Source organism: Rissa tridactyla, chromosome 1, assembly GCF_028500815.1.
Source record: "Rissa tridactyla isolate bRisTri1 chromosome 1, bRisTri1.patW.cur.20221130, whole genome shotgun sequence".
Classification (NCBI taxonomy): Eukaryota; Metazoa; Chordata; class Aves; order Charadriiformes; family Laridae; genus Rissa; species Rissa tridactyla.
Window position 1 is genome coordinate 131,916,291 of NC_071466.1, and position 22,280 is coordinate 131,938,570.

The 22,280-nt window shown below is 46.6% G+C and overlaps 1 protein-coding gene across 1 annotated transcript; it reads left to right on the plus strand.

The window, feature by feature from the left end:
* Positions 1-24: 24 nt before the first annotated feature.
* Positions 25-22,157, plus strand: WDR3 (WD repeat domain 3). Its single transcript, XM_054214607.1, has 26 exons — positions 25-314; positions 1,866-2,075; positions 2,535-2,653; positions 4,292-4,370; positions 4,712-4,807; positions 5,256-5,366; positions 6,398-6,499; positions 6,633-6,730; positions 7,642-7,737; positions 8,072-8,302; positions 9,151-9,244; positions 9,622-9,723; positions 10,572-10,657; positions 11,115-11,250; positions 11,971-12,027; positions 12,738-12,838; positions 12,990-13,101; positions 13,217-13,351; positions 14,933-14,983; positions 15,656-15,721; positions 16,559-16,651; positions 17,218-17,265; positions 18,104-18,147; positions 18,637-18,765; positions 19,561-19,654; positions 20,285-22,157. The coding sequence occupies exons 1-26, from the start codon at positions 144-146 to the stop codon at positions 20,444-20,446; spliced, it is 2,823 nt and encodes a 940-aa protein (XP_054070582.1). The 5' UTR covers positions 25-143; the 3' UTR covers positions 20,447-22,157.
* The last annotated feature ends 123 nt before the right edge of the window (positions 22,158-22,280 follow it).

The following is a 22,280-nucleotide window of genomic DNA, read 5'->3' on the forward strand; positions in this document are numbered from 1 at the left end:
GGGAGCTGTCCCCGCCCACACGGACGCACTTCCGGTGTCGGCGGCGAGGGGACGGGCGCGCGGCACGTGTGGCGGTCGGTGGCACCGGGAGGAGACACGGGGCGTCCTCGGCGCCTTCCCTCCCTCTCCGCCGCGCCGCCGCCATGGGCCTCACTCGGCAATACCTGCGGTACGCGCCGGCCGCGCTCTTCGGGCTGGTGGCCAGCGCCCGGGGCAACGCGGCCTTGGTGGGGCTGCGCGGCGAGCGGGGCCGCTGCGTGGCGGTGCCGGCCTGCGAGCACGTCTTCGTCTGGGACACGCGGAAAGGGGAGAAGGTGGGAGCGGGGCCCTCCCGGGGCTGCGGGGGGTGGGGGGCGATGATAAGCACGGGGCGGGTGTGGCGTGCGGCGCTTTGGGACCGTCTGAAGCAAAGCCGTGCGTTGTCAGCGGGCCGCTTAAAACAGGCGGGTGTCACAGAATGGTAGGTGTTGGAAGGGACCTTCGGAGATCATCTGGTCCAGTCGCCCTGCCAGGGCAGGGTCGCCTTAGAGCAGGTTGCACAGGAACGCGTCCAGGCGGGTTTTGAATGTCTCCAGAGATGGAGACTCCACCACCTCCATGGGCAGCCTGTTCCAGTGCTCTGCCACCCTCTAAGTAAAGAAGTTCCTCCTCATGTTTAGGTGGAACTTCTATGCTCAGGTTTGTGCCCATTACCTCTTGTCCTGTTGCCGGGCACCACTGAAAAGAGCCTGGCCCCATCCTCCTGACACATGCCCGTTAGATAATTATAAGCATTAATGAGATCCCCCTCAGTCTTCTCCAGGCTAAACAGACCCGGGTCTCTCAGCCTTTCCTCAATAATGATGAGGTGCTTCATTCCCTTGATCATCTTCGTATCCTTCTGCTGGACTCTCTCCAGTAGTTCCTTGTCTTTCTTGAACTGTGGGGCCCAGAATTGTACACAGATTCGGCCTCACCAGGGCAGACTAGAGCGGGAGGATGACCTCCACAGCTTCTCTCCCTCTCCCCTTTTCTGTAGTCTGGGCACAGCTTGAGGTTTGCTTGCGGTGCGAGTGTGCAGCTCTGGGTGTGCCCTGGCCGAACCTTGCTGTTGATTCTTTGAGATTTGCCAGCAATACCTCAGTTGGTGAAGAGTAATTGCTGCCACAGCGACTGGGAAGCTGTTCTCTCCTTAGCTGGTGACCAGCGGCAGCATTGTGTGAAAATTCTGGGATGAAACAGGGGTGTCATGGAGTTTGTGTTTCAGCTGTGGAACTGGGCTTCCCATGTGAAAGCTGTATCCGCTTGTGGGGTTGTGAGATTCAACTTTAAGGACTTTGCCACATGTTTCCTCTTGTCAGATTCTGAAATCATTGTAAGTGATACTGTCCACTACAAACTGAATTCAGGATTTGCTTTAGCAGCTGCTAGAGTGGTGACTGCTGGCATGTTGTTTTGGAGGTGTTTTTATCATTCTCAAGTTCTTGTGCAGTCTGTGAAAAAGCAGCTCTGTCCTATACTTGAGAAAGAGAGGATGAGTCAGGAAGAATGTTTCAGGCTTTACTCTTAAACAACATTCCTTGCTCTATGACATTTAAAATGCAGGGGCAGAAGTTTGGGCTTCTGAGTTCTGCACCTCATTCTGCACCAATTTCCTGTTTGATTATGAGAAACTCCTTCCCTTCTAGCTGCTGTCTGCCTTGTAAAATGGGGCTAATGACACTGTCTTCAGCACAGGAAGCTGAAAAACGAACTTCTAAAGTGGCAGAAGCACTCAGTTGGAAATTCAGTAGAAGAGCAGAGTGTATTCTTTCTGCTGTGTACGCGTGTGGCTCTGACATATCATTTATCAACATTGTATGTGTTTTGTCTCCTAAAAATTGCAGGTTCTTATCCTTAAGGGTCTCAAGCAGGAGGTCAGTTGCCTCTGCCCTTCTCCGGACGGGTTGCACTTGGCTGTTGGATATGAAGATGGATCAATCCGTATCTTCAGCCTCCTAAGTGGAGAAGCGAGTGTCACTTTCAATGGACACAAGGCTGCAGTTACAGCCCTGCAGTATGACCATCTGGGTGGCCGGCTGGTGTCTGGCTCAAAGGTGAGGGTTGTACATCTGGAGGACATCCCTTTCATAGAGATGCTCCATGGAGAAGGCTGACCTGCACTAAAATGTTTGGTATTTTAAGTGGGTTATGTGGCCTCTGCCTATAGCCAGAAGATGGCAATGAGAGGAATCGGGCCTGCAAGACAGCGATGGAGTTGGGGAACCTGGGGCTAGGAGAGCAGCGAGGACTGCAGGGCAGGAGCGTGGGGTACTAGAAGAGCTGTTAAAGATGAAGAAGCTTGTGAGGTCAGGAATAGTGAAAGGCAGGGCAGAAGTGCATCTGTTGGTCTGAATGTACCGCAGGGGAAGGAATGTCACTTGCTTTAATCATCCCTAACATTCAAATTCAGAGTGGAAAAGCTTGCTGTCAGGTAACCTTTTCTGTCTCATAGCAGAGGTAGACATTTTGCAGGGACAAATGCCAGTCTCTTGGAGATGATCTGTCTGTTCCAGGATACAGATGTCATCGTGTGGGATGTCATTAATGAGAGCGGTCTGTACCGGCTGAGAGGACACAAGGATGCTGTCACTCAAGTCCTTTTCTTGAAGGAGAAGAACCTATTGGTCACCAGGTGAGCCGGCCAAGTGTAGTGGTCAATCAGGAGCCACTTGTATTTTCTGTGATATCTCAGACCCACCGGTATCTTAGAATATGATTTTGTTGTGTCCACATATTTCTTAAGTCCACTGTCTGAATCCAAATATGGTAAGTGGAACTGAAATGGCTATCCTGAAAAACAGTGTTTGAAAAAGGGTTTAACTTGCTGGTAAATGTAGCAGCTTAGAATTGTTATAACAAGGAATGGTGATAATATGTTCACTATATATGTAACCGTTTTTGCTGTTTATCTTGAAAAATTAAGCAGACTTACCTTTAGTATTTGTAATTCACGCAGCAAAGTAACAGAAAAGTTGCTTCCTAGTAAGCTGTAGTTATAGGAATTAACTAAAAGGTGATAGATGTTCTTTGAATGGGTTTTTAGCTGCTAGTATCCCTTTAATAATAAATGGTTCACAGAAGGTGCACTTGCTCAAATATCAGTCAATAATTTTTTTTATTTATTAATGTAATCTAATAGCTAAATAGAAAAGTGCGTGCAATCAGTATAAAATTAGATGTTGTTTCTTGTGCTTTTTTTGTTGTTTCAAATAGAAAAAGTAGTATTTTGTTGGTTTTGTCGGTGATACCTGTTTCATGATGCAATTTTGAGTCTTTGCAGTTCAGCTTTACAAATGCTTCTTAATTCTCTTGGTAGCTAAATTGAGATAAAAAATTCCTCTCTATTTTTTTTTTTTTTTTTATTAACAGAGTAGAGATGTTATCATCCTGTTTTTCTGGAGATGCAAAGTTTTGCTTCCTTATTTTAGCTTGCTTTTTTGCCCAGGAAGCTAACTACAGTCCTTTGTGTACAGAACTTTTTGCAATATTTTCATATGTCCAATTTACAAGTATCTTTGGATCCTGTGTGACAAAAGAGATGGATTAACAATAAATATTACTTGTAATCAGAATATTTTTGTCCTGATGGAGCTTAGTAATGGAACAAGTTTTATATTTTTATTTATTTGAAACTTATTGAGGAAAATAGGCTCTAACAAAGTTACCAAAAAGAAAAAAGGTATTAATTGTTGTAGAATGTACTGAAAGAATCTGTATAAATGTTCAAATTACTATTCTTGGGTGCTGTTGTAGTATTGGGGTGTCATAATATAGCCAGAAATGTGTTTTCAAGGAGATCTGATCCTATGGAGGCTTTGAAGGACGAAACAGCTGTAATTCTTTGTTAGGAGGAGCAGTTCCAAATCATTGTTCAAAATGAAGGAATTCACGTTTCTTGTAGCCTGGTCAATGCACAAGCGTGGCATAGGTTGAGAATGTGAACGGGGTGTGTGGGGGGCGTTTTAGAAGCAGCTGTAGAGTTGATGAGCACTTTGCACTTATTGTTCTCGCTAAATAAGCGGGAAGGGAGGCTGTGTAACACAGGCTTGCAGCTGAACCCAGTGGAGGAAGCAGTTTTCGGTGACTTGCTAGGTAGCTTTTTGTAGCATCTTTGTATTGCTATAATTTGTCCTTGTGAAATTCGATGTCTGAGCAGCTGCTCTGTAATATGTTGTGGCGTGTTTTAGATTTTTGTACTTCTACAACTTTTCTAAGCATGTGAGCTCTGGCAGTCTTTCCTCATGTCTTGAGTTTTTCTTCTTTGTTCCAGCGGCAAAGACACACTGGTGAAGTGGTGGGATCTGGACACCCAGCACTGCTTCAAAACTCTGGTTGGACACCGTACTGAGGTAAAGAGGATGTGCGTGTGGGGAGCTGTTGGGATGGAGGGACTTTGGATTACATGTCATGGCTCATTGTGTGCTTTCAGGAGCTGTAAACTGGCACTGTGTTACATTTTGCTTGCCATTAGGCTTTAGGAATGGGCAAATGAGAAACTTCCAAACGTTCCAGGAGCTGTCATCAATGTGTAGTAGGTGGCAATTCCAATACAGATGTTCCCGGAGGAGGTCCTGGCTAGATCCAGTCTCTTCTTGGTTGCCATTTAAATAAATCAATTAAAGATGCTCTGCTGTTTTTATGATAGTTAAAGGAGCCATAATCCAATTCCTCACATTGTGCTTCTGGACAGGTTTGGGGGATGGCTTTGATATCCGAAGAGAAGCGCCTGATCACTGGGAGTGCTGACAGTGAGCTGAGGGTGTGGGATATCACGTACATCCAGGAGGTAAGATATTCTTTGTAATCCCAGTCTTGCCCAGCTGCTTGTCTTTGGACTAAGATGGGACTGGAACACGTTAGATCTGATTGATGTTCTGGGAAACAGAGCCAAAGCAATGTCTAAGGGGTCCAGAAGCTGCTCTTGGGATAGATTTTGCGGTTTTCTGTGTTTTGAGCTTTCAAGTGAAGCTGTGAGCACTTCCAGAACAAGATTTCCAGAGTGTGTCAGATCTTCCTGACTTTAGGCTGGAGAAGACAGTCTTGTGGGTGGATGATAAGCAGGGGAGGAAGTGGAGTGTTTGGTGCCTACAGGCATGCTGTAGGCCATTCCTTTGTTGCAGTGTGTGATGACTACTTGTTCCTCCAGGGAAATGAAGTGCAAGTGAGACAGAACCAGAACACTGTAGCTCTTGTGGTTTAAGGTACTCCTTATATATTTTTTTGTCTGTGAACAGGTAAAAGACCCCGATGAACCAGAATCCAAGAAAATCAAAGGGTCTTCACCTGGAGGAGAAGAAAACACTGAAGAGGATGAGACCCTAGAGTTGGATGAGTGTCCTGAGGAAGTAAGCTCAGTTTTCCATGCTGTCTGTGGGGTGGTGTATCTAACACCATTTCCACGGTGCTGCTTGTAGAACTAGCAGGAGTTTGAGTCGCTCACATGTTGCTTGTGTGTATTGGGTTTATACCCTGGGTGTCAATTTTATCCTATTAGGGAAAACGTAGTAATTTTTGTCTTCCTTCGTAACATCTTCCTTGGCAGCAGTTGCTGCCTCATCTACCTGCAAAACATCAGCAGCAGTATGTGTGCCAAAACACATACACATGTTATTCTCCAGTGAAAGCTTTTTTTTTGCCTTCTCTCTGGGGAGGACTAGCGCATGTTTAAAGTTCAATAATGCTAACAGAGCTCTTTCATCAAACAACAAGGGAACAAAATAGTTACTAGCTGATCTGCAGCTCTTGAGTTCAGTGCCGATGCTCAGCTTTGCAGGTCAGTAGCAGAAGCTGAGAGGTCAGAGTTGCACCATAACAAAATATGATGTGAGATTTGATTGCAGAAAGCTGTTTCCACTTGTGCTGCTGGTGGAGACTTTACTGAATCTGTCTTTCCAGTGGAACTTTCTGGACTCCTCCTTAGATGTCAGACTATAGTTTAAGGTGGATACCTGACCTTTTTAAATGTTTTTCCAACTTCCTCTCCAGAGGATTTCTCTCCCTTCAATTACCCATTTAAGAGTCTCTGTTCTTGCCTTCTCTGCCTCTTCTGACAGAGGAACTGGGCTCTGCTGCCTTTGTAGCATAAAAATTCAGCTGTATCTCTTAGATGTCTATAGTTTGCCAATAAAGTTAAATTTTTCTTCCACTGAGGCTGTTGATGACTATTTTCAGCTAAAATGCAGCAAAACATAAGGAAGTAATCCTGTAGCTCACACAAGTGCTTGTTTTGTCCCGTGTTTTATCCTTGCTATCAGGACCCTGTAGGTTCATTTCCTCCTCTTCTCCTCTTGACTTCCCTTGCCAGTAGGTTTCTGAGTTTGCTCGAGAAGATCACTTGACCTTTCAGACCAAAGTTGTTCTCCTTCTTTCCCTGTAGCGCCTCGTAAAGTGCAGCAAAGTTGGATCCATCATGCGGGAAGGCAGAGACCGAGTAGTTACTCTTGCCACAGACCGAACAGGCAAGATTTTGGCCTGCCATGTAAGTAATGGGGTGGCGGGAGGTCGTGTCTCTGCTATCGAGCTGTAGAGGAAGCTGTTAGACACCTTGGGTAATTTACGTGAGGGCCAGCCAGGGCTTTGCGTGCCTTTAACTTTGTTTGCTCTGTCTCTAGGGAACAGATTCTGTTCTGGAAGTGTTCTCTGTCCTTTCTGAAGAGGAAGTCCAAAAGAAGTTGGAAAAGAAAATGAAGAAAGCAAAGAAAAAAGCAAAGTAAGCAGTTTTTGGATGCTGTCTGCATCCAGAGAACTGTTAGAAAAGCCCTTCAGCATCATGACACAGTGGTTGAACTCCAAGCTATTGGTCATTCTGCCTGTGCTAGCTGTTGTATTTTGGGGTCGCTGTTCCTGTGCATCCTTTGTGCTTGTCTGAACGACACTGCTCTCAGAGACTAAGGAAATACGTTTCTTTTTGAGTCTTCTCCCTGCAAAAAAAGCTAACGTGTGCGAAGGAATGGACAAAAAATGGGTTTTTCAGAGCTGAGCACTTCTACCTGACGTTCATATTTATACTGCTTGGTGCATCAAATAAAATCCTTGATAAGACTTTGTTGAGAGTTTCATCTGATAAATCAGGGTGACTCCGATACTTCATCTCCTGTTTTACAGCAGGCAGAGATACATGTGAGAGCTTTCTTAATGTTTACTTCATGTTAAGTTTCTCTTTGGGTATCCTGGCACTTAACAGGGTGCCTCATAACAGCCCTTAGGAAGAGGTCCGGCTCCAGAGTAGAAACAGAAGCAGAGGGCATGTTAATCTGGAGGTGCACTTCGGCAATGGCTGAGGACTTTTGGTGAATGGTAGGAGATGAGCAGAAGCTGATCTCCCTTTTTAAAATGCAGCTTTCTGTTGTCTGTTTTGTACCCATCTTTCTAAGGTGCCATGTTGAAGTACTTTGGCTCTAGAGGGGTTGCCTTTTTTAGGACAGATTATCTCTAGTAGTCTGCATACCAGCATGAACTTCACTGTCTCACCCTGTTCTTAAACGTAGTTGCAGTGCTGGATAAGAGGGTGGTTGTTTTCAGCAGACTAAGTCGTTTCCCTCTGTTATTCTCTGTCCCTGTGTTAGTTTGTGGTGCCTGTGCCGAGTTATTTAACTCTCGTCTATTATCTGACATTTCTAGCCAAAACTCTGAAGAGGAGCCTGAAAGGAGTGTGGAGCTGAGCCTGCAGGAGGAGATTCAGCGGGTCACTAACATCAGAGCTTCTTCTAAAATCAAGTGAGTGGAAAGCCTGTTGTAGAGCCTGAGCTGTTGTTACGGAGCTGCTTGGGGAGAGCTCTTCCCAGCTCATTATAGGGGGAGATGGAAGACGTTTCCCCCTCAACATCTGGTTCAGCTTGGAGTTGGGGATGGGCCTACCACAATCTGCCAGTCCATTCAACCATGTTCCACAATGGTCCCCTTCTTGGACACCTCTCTGGCTTAGTGTGCACTTGCTTGTGGTGTGGACTTGGTCTATTTTCCTCTTTCTCAGTTGTTCCTGATATTTTATCCCTCCTACATTTTGTCTTATTGCCGCTCTGTACAGCTCTGATTTTGTCTAATTAAACAGGTCATTTGACTTGATTCTCTCTCCAAAAGGAGAGCTGAAGATCGTACTGCTGCTCCAGAACAACATCATTGAGTCGTACAACCTGAACCTGTCAGCACAAGTCCCACAGGCTGTCCGTGCGTCCAAGATAACCATTGGAGGCCACCGCAGTGATGTCAGGACGTTGGCATTTAGCTCTGACAACATTGCCATTCTCTCAGCAGCTGCAGAGTCTGTGAAGATTTGGAACAGGTACGCAGTCCAGTTGTGTCAGTTCCCTCTGCTTTATGTGTGTCAGTCTCCCATGACTCAGGGATGCTGTGTTCAGAGGGGCAGTGGTAAGGAAGAGGCGGCGATGGAGAAATACAAAATAGTGAATGAAGTAAAGGAAATAAATAGAAAACTATTTGACTTCTTTCTTTATTAGGGAAACTGAGAAGCTCTAGAGCTAAAACTGCATAATTAACTCACGCAGTTTGATGCTGTAAAGCAGCACTGAGGCTAGTTTAGTGGCAGGTATGGAAAGACAAATCTCTAAGCACAAAGGTCATACGTAGCAGTCAGGTAGAGACTTTATTTTGTTGTGGGTTTTGGTTTGGTTTTTTATTTTAATTTTTAATAAGAGGTACTAACTGTTACCCTAAATTAGCTACTGCCTGTTCTTAGGGAACATGTGGGTTTCTTGGCATCTTATCTGAAGGATCTAGTATTAGACTGAGTAGGCTGCTGTTTTGATCTAGAGTGTTGTCCCAGTGTTTCCTGAGTGGTGCTGATTCCAAGCTCTGTTTCGTTTTGAGCATGCTATCTTATGTTCTTCTCTCCTCTCGTGAATGACAGGAATTCCTGTTTGAGAACAGGAGCTCTGTCCTTGCTCATGACAGCAATAAGTCATGATGGTGGACTGTGTAATGGCATGATTTTATGGAAAATGTTCTTAGCAGTAATGCTGGATAGCATTTGGGTGATAGGATGGTGGTGGTGTATCTTCTAGCCTCAGTGGAAAAGACAGCTGTGGGCAGAGGCCGCTCTGGAGCACGTCTCACTTAGTGGGCCAGATTTTGTGTGTGATGAGAGGTTTTGTGCTCTGCCTTTGTCCACAGATCGACCTTGCAGTGCATCCGGACAATGGACTGTGAGTATGCTCTCTGCTCACTCTTTGTCCCAGGAGATCGGCAAGTCATCATTGGCACCAAGGTAAATAGTGTCCTTCTGCTCTCCAGACTGCCCAGGTCTGGAAACATGTTATGAAAATGTCATTAAGGCAGCTTTACAGAAAATACATTGCATCTCCTGACCTGAAGCACTCTGGTTTAAGTGTAAAAACCTCTCTGTCAGTCAGGTTCTACTCTGTTCCCAGACTCTTTATGTAGCTATTGTGGCTTGAGCTGGAGAGCTGGGGAGAGCTTTGGGAAGACCCTGATGGAGATCTGTGTTTGGCCGTCTGTGTGTAACAGCCATTGAATTAAGTTGTTGGTTTGGGAGATGGACATCAGGGGTGCTTTTCTATTCGGAGCTATTGTGCGTTGTGAAGGCGGAGGGACTGATTTGTCCTCTGTGATGTGTCTCCCCAGACAGGGAAGCTGCAGCTGTATGACCTGGCTTCTGGGAGTCTGATGGAGACACTTGATGGTCACGATGGGGCGGTGTGGTCTATTGCTCTTTCACCAGACCAGGTAACTCAGACACCCTTCTAAGCGTCATCCGTTGCACAGCTTTTCATGTTGCTCCTTTCTATAGTGCTGTGTTTTCACTGCTGATGGGAGTATGGGAAACCCTCCCATCCTGGGAGGTGGAGGATGCAGCTGGTAGTGTTTAATAGTTCTCACACTTCCCTCTAGAAATGGGTCAGTACTACTAAAAAGAGATTTTATTCTTTTTTACTGTGTTCACATTTTACATGCACCCACTCACTCTATTTGACTTTCACAGTTCAGGTTCATACTAGTTTCTGTGAACTTCTGCCTTCTTCTGTTTGTTGTGTATGCCTGCCTTAGTTTTCTTACATGGTCATGTTGCGCTAGAAGCTGTGTTGTTGCAGTGGAATTAAAACAATAGCAAGTAATAACCTGCCTGGCATTTATTTACTTCACAGCTTAAAACATACGGGACAGATTTTACCCTTTTTCTTGGTGTAAAAGCACTTAGTTGAACTGTTCTTCCTTAAGAAGGCTGCACTTGTGGGGTGGTGGTAGGGTGTGTGCAATCCAGTAACAGTGAGAGTGTCAACTTGTCCTCAAAACACATGCACTTCATTACCTACGGCTGAGATGGCTGCTTTCAGTCCCAAAGTTTCAGTCCATGCCTTGATTTACGTTTGGCTTCTTTGTCTTATAGCTGCCTGCCAGAGCTTTTGAAATTGTTTTTGGTCCTGGTGGTGTCCTCTTAGATGTTGGTGCTGTGGGAATGGGGGGCATTTCAAAAAACCTCCTCGTGTGTTGATGATTCCCTGTCTGTAGAATTTTGCTATAACTGGGTTATAGCAAAACTGGTTTCACTATAATTTTATGGTTTTTCCCTGCAGCGTGGCTTTGTGACAGGAGGTGCTGATAAATGTGTGAAGTTCTGGGAGTTTGAGCTTGTGAAGGATGAGAGCAGCGTTCAGAAAAGGTGAGAAAATAAACCTTTCTAGAGTACATCCAGCTGCAGTATCCGTTCTCATTGATAACATGCTTTGGCCTTTGTTGTGCACTATGAAAAGTGCCCAGGACATGTTTGTGGAACATGTGGAGAAGAGCACGAGCTTCATGCTCTTTGATGAAGGTCTGAGCTTAGCTGGGGAAGGGCACTTGCCACGTTCTGGTCCCTTGCTTGTGTGTGTGCGTTTAGCCTCTAATCACATGATGGGCATCCAGATCATTAAGTGGTAAATTTAGCAGTGAAGTTTATCAGCCTGCAGTGCCGTGCTTTTTTCCAGTTCTGTGTTGCTCAAGTCCTAGTGAGGAATGAGATGCTACGTGTTAGAATTAATTTGCTCCCAGGGTGCAATGTCAGAGTTGTATTCATGCCTCTTCCCAACTTGTTTGTTTGGGATAACGATTGTTTTTTTTCCTTTTCTTGTTGCCAGGCTCTCCATGAAACACGTGCGCATCTTGCAGCTGGATGAAGATGTTCTCTGTGTGCGGTACAGCCCCAACCAGAAACTGCTGGCTGTCTCCTTACTGGATTGTACTGTGAAGATTTTCTACGTTGACACGCTCAAGGTGCAGGACCAAATGGGCTGTGAGACTGTGCAGGGTGTGATGTAATTGTAGCCTGAGAGATCGGGAATGCACAGGAAAAGTGTCTGTTTATTGCAGGACACTAGTAAGAATCAAAGAGAGACCGTGCATCCCACTTCAAGTGCCTGTTTGCTGGCAAACTTGACAGAGCCATGGCTGGCCCGCACTGGGGAAGAAAAATCTGGTTTTCCTCTGGAAAGTGTAGAGTGAACCTGCAGACGGCGAGGTTCACTCTAAACCCTGTGGGCATGATGGTACTCCAGAGCTGCGAGGCACTGTAAGGCTGGGGATGGATGTGTCACATGTGGCATTAAATAGGGCATAGCAGAGGCAAAGCCCTGGGGGAGGAGAATCTTCCTTGTAAGCACGTGTGGTAGTTTTTCAAGTTGTGTATTAGCATGTGAATGTTAGGGAATGACACAAGACAGACCAGCACTGACAGGTACACAAAGAGAAACAGAGATAAACTCCATAGGCAGTGGTGATCAGCACCAGAGTTAGCTCAGCTTTCTTGGGTGCATCCACCCTCATCTCAGTTCTGCCATCATGGCCCTGCTGCGAACTGTGTTGGGTGCAACAATGAAAGTGGGGCAGTGCTAGAAAGACAGAGCTCCTGAGGTAGAGCAGAACTAGCCTGGAGCCTGAGATTTTCGCACATTGCTACCCAGCATGTCTAACTGAGACATCTTTCTTCTGCTTCAGTTTTTCCTCTCTCTGTATGGACACAAGCTGCCCGTGCTGTGTATGGACATCTCCTATGTAAGTACCATTAGGGCTGTGCATGTGCTGCAGGTGGGTCTGTGGTGATGTTAATGACTGTGAGAACCTCTGCTGGCATCAAGGCCTCTAGGATAATGCTTTTTTTGTCACTTCCTTGCTCCTCGCTTAGTCAGCAGTTTCTTGATAGGACACAGCAAGACTCCCCTGATGCCACTGTGCTCACTGGGAGGGGTCACGCAGTAGCAGTCAGGACAGAACTGACCTGGGCATTTTGTGAGTGTAAACCAAAATTCTGTGGGCGTTCCCTACATTCATCTTGGGAGGTACAGCCTGCTCTCTGCTGAAGTTACTCTGCTGAAGTGTGAATAGCATCCGAAATCTTCATTAGTGGGAGCAGAGAGCAGGTGCTGAGGTGGAGCAGCCTCTTCATGCCTGTGCATTCTTGGTCTGCATCTTGCTCTGGGGTGTCCTTGGAATGAGGCTCATTGGAAGCCAAAAATGTCAAGATATAGCTATAGTCTTAAATGCCTGCAGAGGTTCGGAAAAGAGCATGGGTGCTGTCAGTGAGCTGTGCCAGTACCACAAGTATGGGCCACCCTGGTGAGAGGAGGTGGAGGGATCAGGAAGGCGTGTTTCAGGAGCCAGGTATCTGCCTACTCAGCCCTGCTTTAGTCACTGGTTCAGCAGCGATTCCTCACGGGGCTGCCAGCCAGCTACTCAAACGCTCCTTTCTCTTTGCTGCACTGTAGGATGGGACTCTAATTGCAACCGGCTCTGCGGACAGGAATGTGAAGATTTGGGGCTTGGATTTTGGGGACTGTCACCGCTCTCTCTTTGCCCATGATGACAGGTCAGTCAAATCCTACAGCATCTCTGGATTGTGGGCTATCTTGATGTCCCAAGGCATTGTCATCCAGCAATGACCCTTTTGTCAAGCGCAGAGTGGGGGGAGGTCTGCAGTGTTCCCCAAGTGAGTGAATTTGAGCCTTTTTCCCTTCCAGTGTGATGTATCTGCAGTTTGTCGCGAAATCCCATCTCTTCTTCACAGCTGGGAAGGATGGCAAGATTAAACAGTGGGATGCAGATAAATTTGAGCACATCCAGACGCTGGAGGTAGGAAATTTTGGAGGCTGTTGAAAGGAAGCATTATCCCTGCATGAGCAGCACTTCCCTTGGGGGCTGGGAGCTGGGTGGTGTTCACGTCTTACCTCTTCTGTCCACCATGCAGGGGCATCACCAGGAGGTGTGGTGTTTGGCACTCAGTCCCAATGGAGACTACGTGGTGTCAGCATCCCATGACAAGTCCCTGCGCCTCTGGGAAAGGACAAGGGAGCCACTTGTTTTGGAAGAGGAGAGGGAGATGGTAAGAGCGTCATCCTTCCTGCCAAAGACAGCTTCCTGACCTGTTTTCTTGCCATCAAGCAGATTCCTTACTTTTCACTGTGGAAGAGTCTGGCTCCATACTTGGCAGGCTTGCTCATTACTCACCGCAGCCTGGTATTGAGGTGCCCAGGGTTCACTGGCATCTTTCACGTGATGGGACTGTTGCCCCAAGCTGTCTGGAGACAGCACTGGAGGTGTTGCTGGTGCTCTCCTGTGTGTACTGCATTGCAGATACCTGGCTAATATGCTCTCTGCTTTGCTTCTTTCTTGCTTCCCAGATTTTTCTGTCATTTCCTACAGGTCTTTTGGCTACGTTCTTTGAGCCTCTCTTAGTCTCTTGTGCTTCTTTCAACTCAAGTGTGCTTTGGAGGCAGTTCAGCATGTGGCTGTTGGGGAGTGATGGAGAGCACTGCTCCTGTTAAATTCGGTTTGTCTTGCTTTCCCCTTTTCCAGACATGAGAGCTCCGTTCTATCTCAGTAGCAGGCCCCAGAGCTCAGGGATGCTTGAAGAAGCCCCTTTTACTCCTTTTGAGCATGTATTGTGAGGAATTGTAGGCTTACAGAAGGACTTCAACAGGAAGGACACGCTGGGGGTCTCTAGTCCAACCCCATACTCACTGCAGAATAACCTTAAAGCTATATCAGACTGCTCAAAAACTTGTCTTGATACATGAACATCTTGAAGGAAGGAGTTTTTTCCAGGCTGTCTGAGCAGCTATTCCAGTGCTGAACCACCCTTGGGGTTGGTGGATGGATTTGTTTCACATATCCGATTGTAAATTCCCTTGGAACAGTTTGTAACTCTTGTCTTTTCACTGTATCCCTCAGAGGAGTCTGGCTCTGTCTCCCCTTCTTAAAGTAGTTCTCAAACCAGAGTGGGGTAAAGGATGTAGCACTGTGTGCAGAATTAGGAATGGGTAAGAAACCTGCAATAAATGTTGTGGGGTTTTTTTTGTCCCAGCCTGTTTGCAGAGAGCTGAGGTGACCCACAGGCAGCATCTTGATGCCCAGTAGTTGATGTGCTAGGAATGATGGTGGTAAAAGAAAAGACAGAGACATCTCCTTTTCCAGATGCCAGAAAAGTGTGTGTTGGGTGAAAATTGAATAACATAGTGGGCTTGAATATACCCGTAGTGAATTACACACTGATGGAGTCCTGTTCCTGTGAGAGATGCCAGACAGTAGGTCCTTTCCTCTTGTAGGTTAGGGCAACCCAGGGACTTTTCTAGGCTTGTTTCTTCTGTGCTGCGTGGGAGGTCTGATACTGAATTGCTGTTGTCTATGTCTCAGCTTGGTGCGCTTTCTAAGGGCTGTTCCTGCATCCAGAGTAGAGACCTTGATTTCTTTCTGTCTGGGAGATTCCGGAGTTCTCTGTGGGTCTGGGACCAGGGACAAGTGGGCATTTTGCACTGGCATTGTTGATCTCTGCTGATTTGTCCTCGTTTTGCAATGGGCTGCATGAAGCTGCAGGCTCCCTTGCTCAACCAGGCTGGAAGGGACTTGTACCCTTGCTTGCTGCCTGCTCACCTGTGTTAATATGTTGTGTTCTCATCTGCTGTAGCAACGAGAAGCTGAATATGAAGAGAGTGTGGCAAAGGAAGAGCAGCCTGTGGTGAGTTGCACCATCTGGGTGTGTGTCAGTCTGACTGTACAAAGACTGGAATAACTATTTCTGTAAGAGGCATAGAAGAGGTGTCAGAGAGGACGATAATTTTGTTGCTTTAAGGAGGTGCAGAGGGGGAAGGTGCTGCTGGAGCTGTGGTTGCCCCATGATGCAATTGACTCTGGTACTTCCTACAGACAACTTTAGCAGAGCATGTGGGGCTGGCCAAATTGCTACACAGTAGTTGTGGGCACTGAAACCTTGCTGTGCTGTTGCCCGTCCTATCTCCCCAGTTCAGGTCCACACCAGCTTTGTACCAAGGCTGGGCTGCCTTCTGACAGCTGCTTCCAGGTCTGTGTGGTGCAGGATGGGTGGGGAAGCCTGATCCCTCTTGCTCAGATGCTTGGGTTGTGTTGCTGATCGTTTTGACACTGATCGGATCACTCGGGCTTTGTTGGCAGAACAAGAGGCGTGTTCACCTGTCTCCCAGAGCTCAGTGTTAGCACGGTGCCTCTGTTCCTGAGGAAGAGCTGTGCTCTTGGGAAATCCTGTATTTCCCCAGATAAATGACCAGTTTAGGGAATGGGGTTGATGTTCTTAGTATGGACTGTAGCAGGATGCAGGGTGTGCCTACATGTATCAGCTGCACAGGGAGGGAGCTCCAAACTCTGTATTTTGTAGGTGGCTGGAGAGACGCAAGGAGAGACGGGGCTGGCAGGAAGGAAGACTATTGAAACCATCAAAGCGGTAAGATTGTGTGGGTCCACCAGCATTGCTTTGTGTCTTCATCAGTCTCTCAAGGATGGGGGCTGTCATGGGGTTGGAGCATCAGTTTGAAGAGGAGTAACCTGTGCTGTCACATAAAGGCAGATTGCTTCTGCCTGCAGGAGCAGTCTGTTCTGCTCCATGGCCAACAGGGAAGGGTCTCACTGGAGAGTCAGGCACCAGGATTTATTTCCTCTCCAGGTGTGAGGTTCCTGTAGCTGCAGCTTTCTCTGCCTGTCATGTGTGCGACAGGCAGGGCTGCTCTTGCCCTTTGGATTTTGCAGCCCAAAGGAGCCCAAGGCAGCTGGAATGTTCTCTAGGCATCAGGCCTCTCCCCGAAGGGGCTGCCCAATTCCGTGGGCATCTGTGGAAGGTGGAAGTGTATTGCAGTGCCTGTGGTGGGAAATACAGCAGGAAGGTTTGCGGGTGGGTAGTTTCATGGCTGCAGATATCAACAATCTGGTGCTCTTGTAAGTGCAGAGGAAATCCTTAATCTGAATAGTCAAAATGGCCCGACCCTGGCTTGTGCCTCAAAGGTGTCCCACTTGCTGGGGGTGGAATTCAATGCCAAGGCAACAACTGAGGCTGCAGCAGAGAGCACCTGGGACAGTGGGGAGAATGTGGATGGTGTTTGACATCTTCAGGACATTCATGTGCTCAGGGTAGTGGTGCAATCTGGAGCAGTGTTACCTTTCCGAGCGAGATGTCCTGTGATGCTCTGTGTCAGCCCCTCTGCTTCCACCTCCATTTGTCCAGTTGGACTTGAGCTTTGCCTTGGCTTGTCTGGTGTCACTGATGTGCCGTTCTTGTGCTGCACAGGCTGAGCGGATCATGGAAGCTATCGAGCTGTATAGAGAAGAGATGGCAAAACTAAAGGAACACAAGGCCATATGCAAAGCTGCAGGAAAAGAGGTAAAAGACTGAGGAATGTACCGATCCCAAGGTGTGTTGGGTGTATCCTTCCAGCTCAGGTGGAAAGGCTCAGCAGGCAGATAAAGTCAGGACAACTGGAAATAGCAAAGATTTGCTGAAATCTTTTTTGTTTGCTGAACAAAATGTCACTGTGCTCCAGAGCACAGTTAGTGGTGTGTTCTTTCCAACAATCTTTATATTTAAAGTCACAGTAGGATGTAAGTTTTGTCCTAGGAGGGCATGCTGCTGCAAATTCATCCCAAATTCTTTGCCTTCATCTCAACACTCCTTTCTAAATAAAGGTCTGTGATATAAGTGGGAAGAGTGATAATTAAGAGGTGGAAGAAAATTCATACATGTTTGGATTAGTCATATATATCTGAGAATGAGATTGTCTGGTGGTTGCAAATGAGGCCTTCAGTGATGTTCTGGGAGGGTAGAAGTGTGGGAATTGATGGAAGACACTTGATAAGAACTCTTTTCTACTGTGGGTTAAAGTTTTCTCTGTGAATATGCATTTGTACACACACGCACCTTCCTCATTCTAACCCATTCTGTGTTTCCAGGTTCCCTTTCCTGCCAATCCTATCCTCCGTGCCTATGGAAATATTACAGTAAGTGGGATGCCCAGGCCACAGGCTGTGGGCCATTCTCAGCTGGAGGGGGGCTGGTTGATTTGCTGTCTGAGACAAAACACGGGGTTGCTGTGGGGAGGGAGGACTACTTGGTTCAACTTGAAATGAAAACTCAGCACTTTTGCTTGTGCAAAGTGAACACAGTTTGGGTTTTTGTTTTTGTGGGTGCTTTGGTTTTGTGGCTTTTTTTGGTTTGTATTTTTTTTTTTTTTATTTTGCACGTGTGTTACGGAAGTTTAAACTCATCAGGGTTAAACATAACCCTGGTGGTAGCCATGACCTTATCATATACCTTATCATGAGCCAGCGGTTTATAGTATTCTCCAAGATATGGGAAAGCTAGTTCAAACCTTTCCTGTGCCTGAAGGCACACCCTTCTATTGCCAGGAGGGTGCAGTTGCCATGCTACAGAATATTCCAGAGGAGCTGTGCCATCTTACACAAAATACCTGAGTTTGTGTAAGGTTTTATATGTATAATTTGTCTGTTTCACCAAGCTTTTTAACCAGTTTGTACAAGATTCATTGAACTGAATATGAGATGATTTAGCTGGTTGAATATAAATTAGATTTTTCACAATACTCTTCACCAGTTTAGAGTATCCTGAGAAGGCTGGGTTTATGTTTCGGGGAGGGAGGACATCTCAGACTGGCAGCTGATTAAAGCTGAAGGGGTTTCCTCTTTGTTACATTCAGCTTGATCTGTCCATCTAAGATGTGATTGCATGTTTTTAACTGGGTGAAACGGACCTTAAGGCAACACGTTTGTCCTGGAATGTTTCTTGATATGCAGAGCTGGTGTCTTTCCTCTGTTACAGCCTTCTGCATATGTGCTAGAAGTTTTCAAGAAGGTCAAGTCAAGGTGAGTCCCAAGAGCCTTGTTGCTGAACAGGTTTGTGACTGACTACTGAATTTCTGGGCCCGGGACTGGCTGGAGTCCTGGAACAGTCTCTTGTGCTGGGTATGGGCAGTGGCTAGAGAGTCTGGAGTTACTGTTCCTGGCAGCCTCTTTTGGAGAGTGCATGGAATTGGGGAATGGAAATTGTTCCTTCCGTGGGGAGTGTTGGATGAAGCTTGTGTATGCGGGTTAGCTGCTTGGAGATGTGAAGAGCAGCTTGGGGGTTCTGAGGAGGGAAGATTGTGTGTCTGCTCCGTGTGCCAGATGATGTCTGCTGGCCTTGGCCCTAGTCTGGACAGCTACACTGTGCTTTGTGAGCACCCACAGACCAGCAGTGACGAATGCTTAGCACAGCTTTTGAACCAGAACCTGCCTACATGGAATTGTTTCCCACTCATCTGTAGCAGTGCAGTGGCTGAGACAAATTCTTCTGTCCCTTTGCTTTCTCCTCAGTGAGCTGGAAGAGTCTCTCCTGGTGCTGCCCTTCTCTTATGTCCCTGACCTGCTCAGGCTCTTCAATGAATATATTCACCTGGGTGCAGAAGTTGAACTCCTGTGCCGAGCTCTCCTCTTCCTGCTCAAGTGAGTCTTTCATTTGCCCAGACAGATCTGCTGCTAGTCTTAGTTCAGTTGCTATTGCTGTCCAGAACCTGGATCAGAGGAAGCCCTGAGAGGGCTCTGGTCAGTAGTGGGCCTGCCAGTCCTCTGGGCCCCTCATGCTGGTGCATGTCATGAGCTTACTTGGTGCCATTTACGTGAACAGAGAAGTACTCCTTGCTCTTGTGCTGAGTCAGTGCCTTGGGACAGCACAGAGCTGGGGAATATACTCTGTTTCTCGGAGCTGCAAAGATGACATTGCATGCTGTGAACACATGTAGCATAAGAGCGTGGTGAAAATTTGGGCTTTCTCATAGGTCTCTGGGCCTGAAGCTCTTGGGAAGCGCCCTTGGGAATAAAGAGGTGGTCTCTGCAGGAGATAAAAGAATCACTGCAGACCGCGGTGAATGGCGTAGGGGAAGGCATTGATTGGATGCAGACTGTTGACATGCTCAGATGAGGTTGCTGGTTCTGGTTCTCCAAGTCTCATTGGTATGAAAGATCGTGCATCAAGGCTGAAATGGCACTGTTGACTGACACAGCGTCATTGTAAAGCCCATGCCCTCAGAGGGACCTTCCCCTTGAACCACTGTATGTTGAAGAGAAACTTCAGAAAATAGCTTTTCCAGGTAAATCTGCCCATGCCTTTTATGTAAGGCTAGTCTGGGGAGACCTAAGTTAAGAAAAATCCTATGTCCAGAACATAGACGTTCAGGAGAGAGGCTTTCTGATGTTTCTAAGAACGATGCTGCAATGTATCACTGCCTCCTTTGTTCCCAGGATACATTTTGGGCAGATCACAAGCAACCACATGCTGGTGACAGTGATAGAAAATCTGAAGAAAACTACTATCTCCAGAGTCAGTGAGGCTCGGGTAAGTGTTGTACCCTCCCCTTTTCCAGGATATGGAATAACAGGATGGGCCTGTTATTTGCTCCTGTCTGGGAGCATGTGTTGTTTGGTGTCCAGTGGGAGAGCTGGTTGGGAGTCTGAGCCCATTTCACCTTTCCCCTGTGCAAACAGGCTGCCTTTTCCTTATGTTCCTGATGTGAGACTACCCAGTGGTGAGCCTGTGCTCATGCTCCCTCCCTCATTTACTCTTCATTTTCTTTGATGTATGTATTTGGGCTTTGGCTTGCTAGTTTCTAAATACATAGGAGGTAAATAAGCTCTCTGTTTCTCTTGGGCGTTGCTGTGGGCTGCTAGTCTCAAATAATGCAGACTGTGCATCTTCCCAGAGGCAACTTCAGGTGCCTGCCAGCAACTTGTCTTTCGGAAAAAACAGTGGATTATAGCTGCTCTTAAGAGAGAACTGCGGGGAACAGAGTGCAGGACTGACTGTTGTCCTACTCAGATGAAGTTTACATTTAAATAGTGTTGCTTCATTTAAATCTGTGGATTGTCTTGCTTTCATCATTTCTTAGTAGTGGGTGGCCAGTGCAGGAGCCTCTGGCCCTAACAAGCTTGAGATGTGCCCAACTGTGGTGCTGGTCTGTCTCTACAGGATGTGCTGGGATTCAACATGGCAGGGCTCCAGTATCTGAAGAGGGAGATAGAGGCCAAGGATGAGGTGGCATTTTTTGCTGATGCTACGGACCGTTTTGAGGAGAAGAAGAGGAAGAGGAAAAAGAAAGAGAAAGAGAAGATGGTTCTTGCAGTGCTGTAGCATTTGCTGCCCAAGACCCAAAGCACCTGGATGGGGTCATGTAACCTCAGTGCTGGCCATGGAAGTGTTCCTGTGGCTGAACATCTGTGGCGATGTCTGGTGACTGGGACCAAGTCTGTCCCCTCCCCATGTGGTATAACCCAGCATATAAACCCAACTGAGAATGGTTGTCTCTGAGATGAACTCGCTGGTCTGCTGCAAATGTATGCATTTGAACTATTTCTGAGGTGCCTGTCAAAGGTGCACCCACTTTTCCTCCAGTGGAATGCCTGTTAGAAATGGAGTTGATTTCTGCTGCGGAAGAGATCAGCTCATTCTGGCAGCGTTGACCCAGTGGAGTGAATCCAGCACATGAACTGCTGGTGAGACCATGTCCTATCCAGAGAAGGCAGCTGGCAAGATTTTATGCTGTTTTGACACCTGCTGGTGGTTTGTGGCAGTGCTTTGAGCCTCTGGGCAAAGCTTCGTGACTTCCACCAAAGTGTCAGAACTTGGTCTGCAGCCACTCGCTTTTTAGTGGGACAGGGAAAAACATGGCTGCACTCTATTAAAGACATATTTTTATATGCTTTCTGTGACAACTTTGTTCATGGAGTTTTGTCCTGATATTTCTCTAGTAAAGCCTCAACTGCCTTGCCCTGTGTGTTCACTTCTCAAAAGATTTTTTCCGGAGAATGGAATCTGGGAGCAAATGAAAGGGCTGCCATCCAGGATTGTGCTGTTCCTGGAGTTGGCAGACTGAGCATAAGATGTGTGGGTTGTTTGTGTTGTATTTGCTCCGGTTTTTAGAAATTGCCCTGAATTGTTGCAATGTTGTACTATCAGATAAAATTATTTATTTTCGCAGCGGGGCAGGATAAAGTGAGCAAGTCTCTGCTGCTGTTGGTAAATTATTAGTTTGTAGTACATGCTGTTGTTTTTACCAGTGACCACAGGTTTAGTGGATGTGGTGGGGGCTGCTTCTGAGTACTTTGGTGACTGTTGGACTTACATGTCCGACTCGGGTACACAAAGCTGGACTTCTAACTTGAGTTTCATATGGATTTTTAATTGCCTACCAGTTGTTACTGACCACTGTCTTTGACTTAGGTTCTCTATTACTAGCAATTATACGCAATTGGGCAAACAGTCCAGTTGGTCAATCTTTTGGCAGTACCTCAGGTGTAATAACCACACCTCTTAGAATAACTGGTGTTAGTAAATAACTTTGTCAGGGGCCTGATGGTTCACTCTCTTCTTCAGAGTCTGGATTTTTTTTTTTTTACAGCAGCACTTCATCCTCTAATTCCAGGAAGAGGGTCTCAGACGCTTTATGGAAATAGCAGTCTTCATACAGCTCTGACAGTTGTTTCTAGGTGCCTATAATTTTATATTTGTCTAGATAGGTATGAAACTTGTGATCAAACGGCTTCACTTAAACACGTCTCCATTCTGACCTATTGTGTTGTGTTCTATGTCATCTTAGTGTATTCTATTCTATTTTAGTGTGTTTTATTCCTTTACTCCACCCAAAGGAGACCCTCATAAAAGGGATTACTGCAGTGGGAGGGAGAGGGGGCACTGTAGGATGATGAATGTAGGGAGATAAATGTTACGGAACCTACCTAATGAGCTGCTCTTTGATGCTCTGGGAGACCTGGGAGAAGAAAGAAACGTGGCTACAGGTGCACATGAACTCAGGGACTGATGACAAGGAGGTAGATGGTGGTATAGAAGAGTGATCTATATTGTGATCATCATCTGATGTGATCATCACAAGATCTGCATCTTGTGATGCAGAGTTATCTATCTCATGATGATGACAGGCATCTCCTTTGATCTAAGTTGGAGGAGT

Excerpts from the sequence above, each read along its gene's own strand:
- WDR3 (XM_054214607.1), top strand. The coding sequence starts at position 144 with ATGGGCCTCACTCGGCAATACCTGCGGTACGCGCCGGCCGCGCTCTTC. Across the intron at positions 2,076-2,534 it reads GGCTGGTGTCTGGCTCAAAG|GATACAGATGTCATCGTGTG; the intron begins GTGAGGGTTGTA and ends TGTCTGTTCCAG. Across the intron at positions 18,766-19,560 it reads GCTCTCCTCTTCCTGCTCAA|GATACATTTTGGGCAGATCA; the intron begins GTGAGTCTTTCA and ends CTTTGTTCCCAG.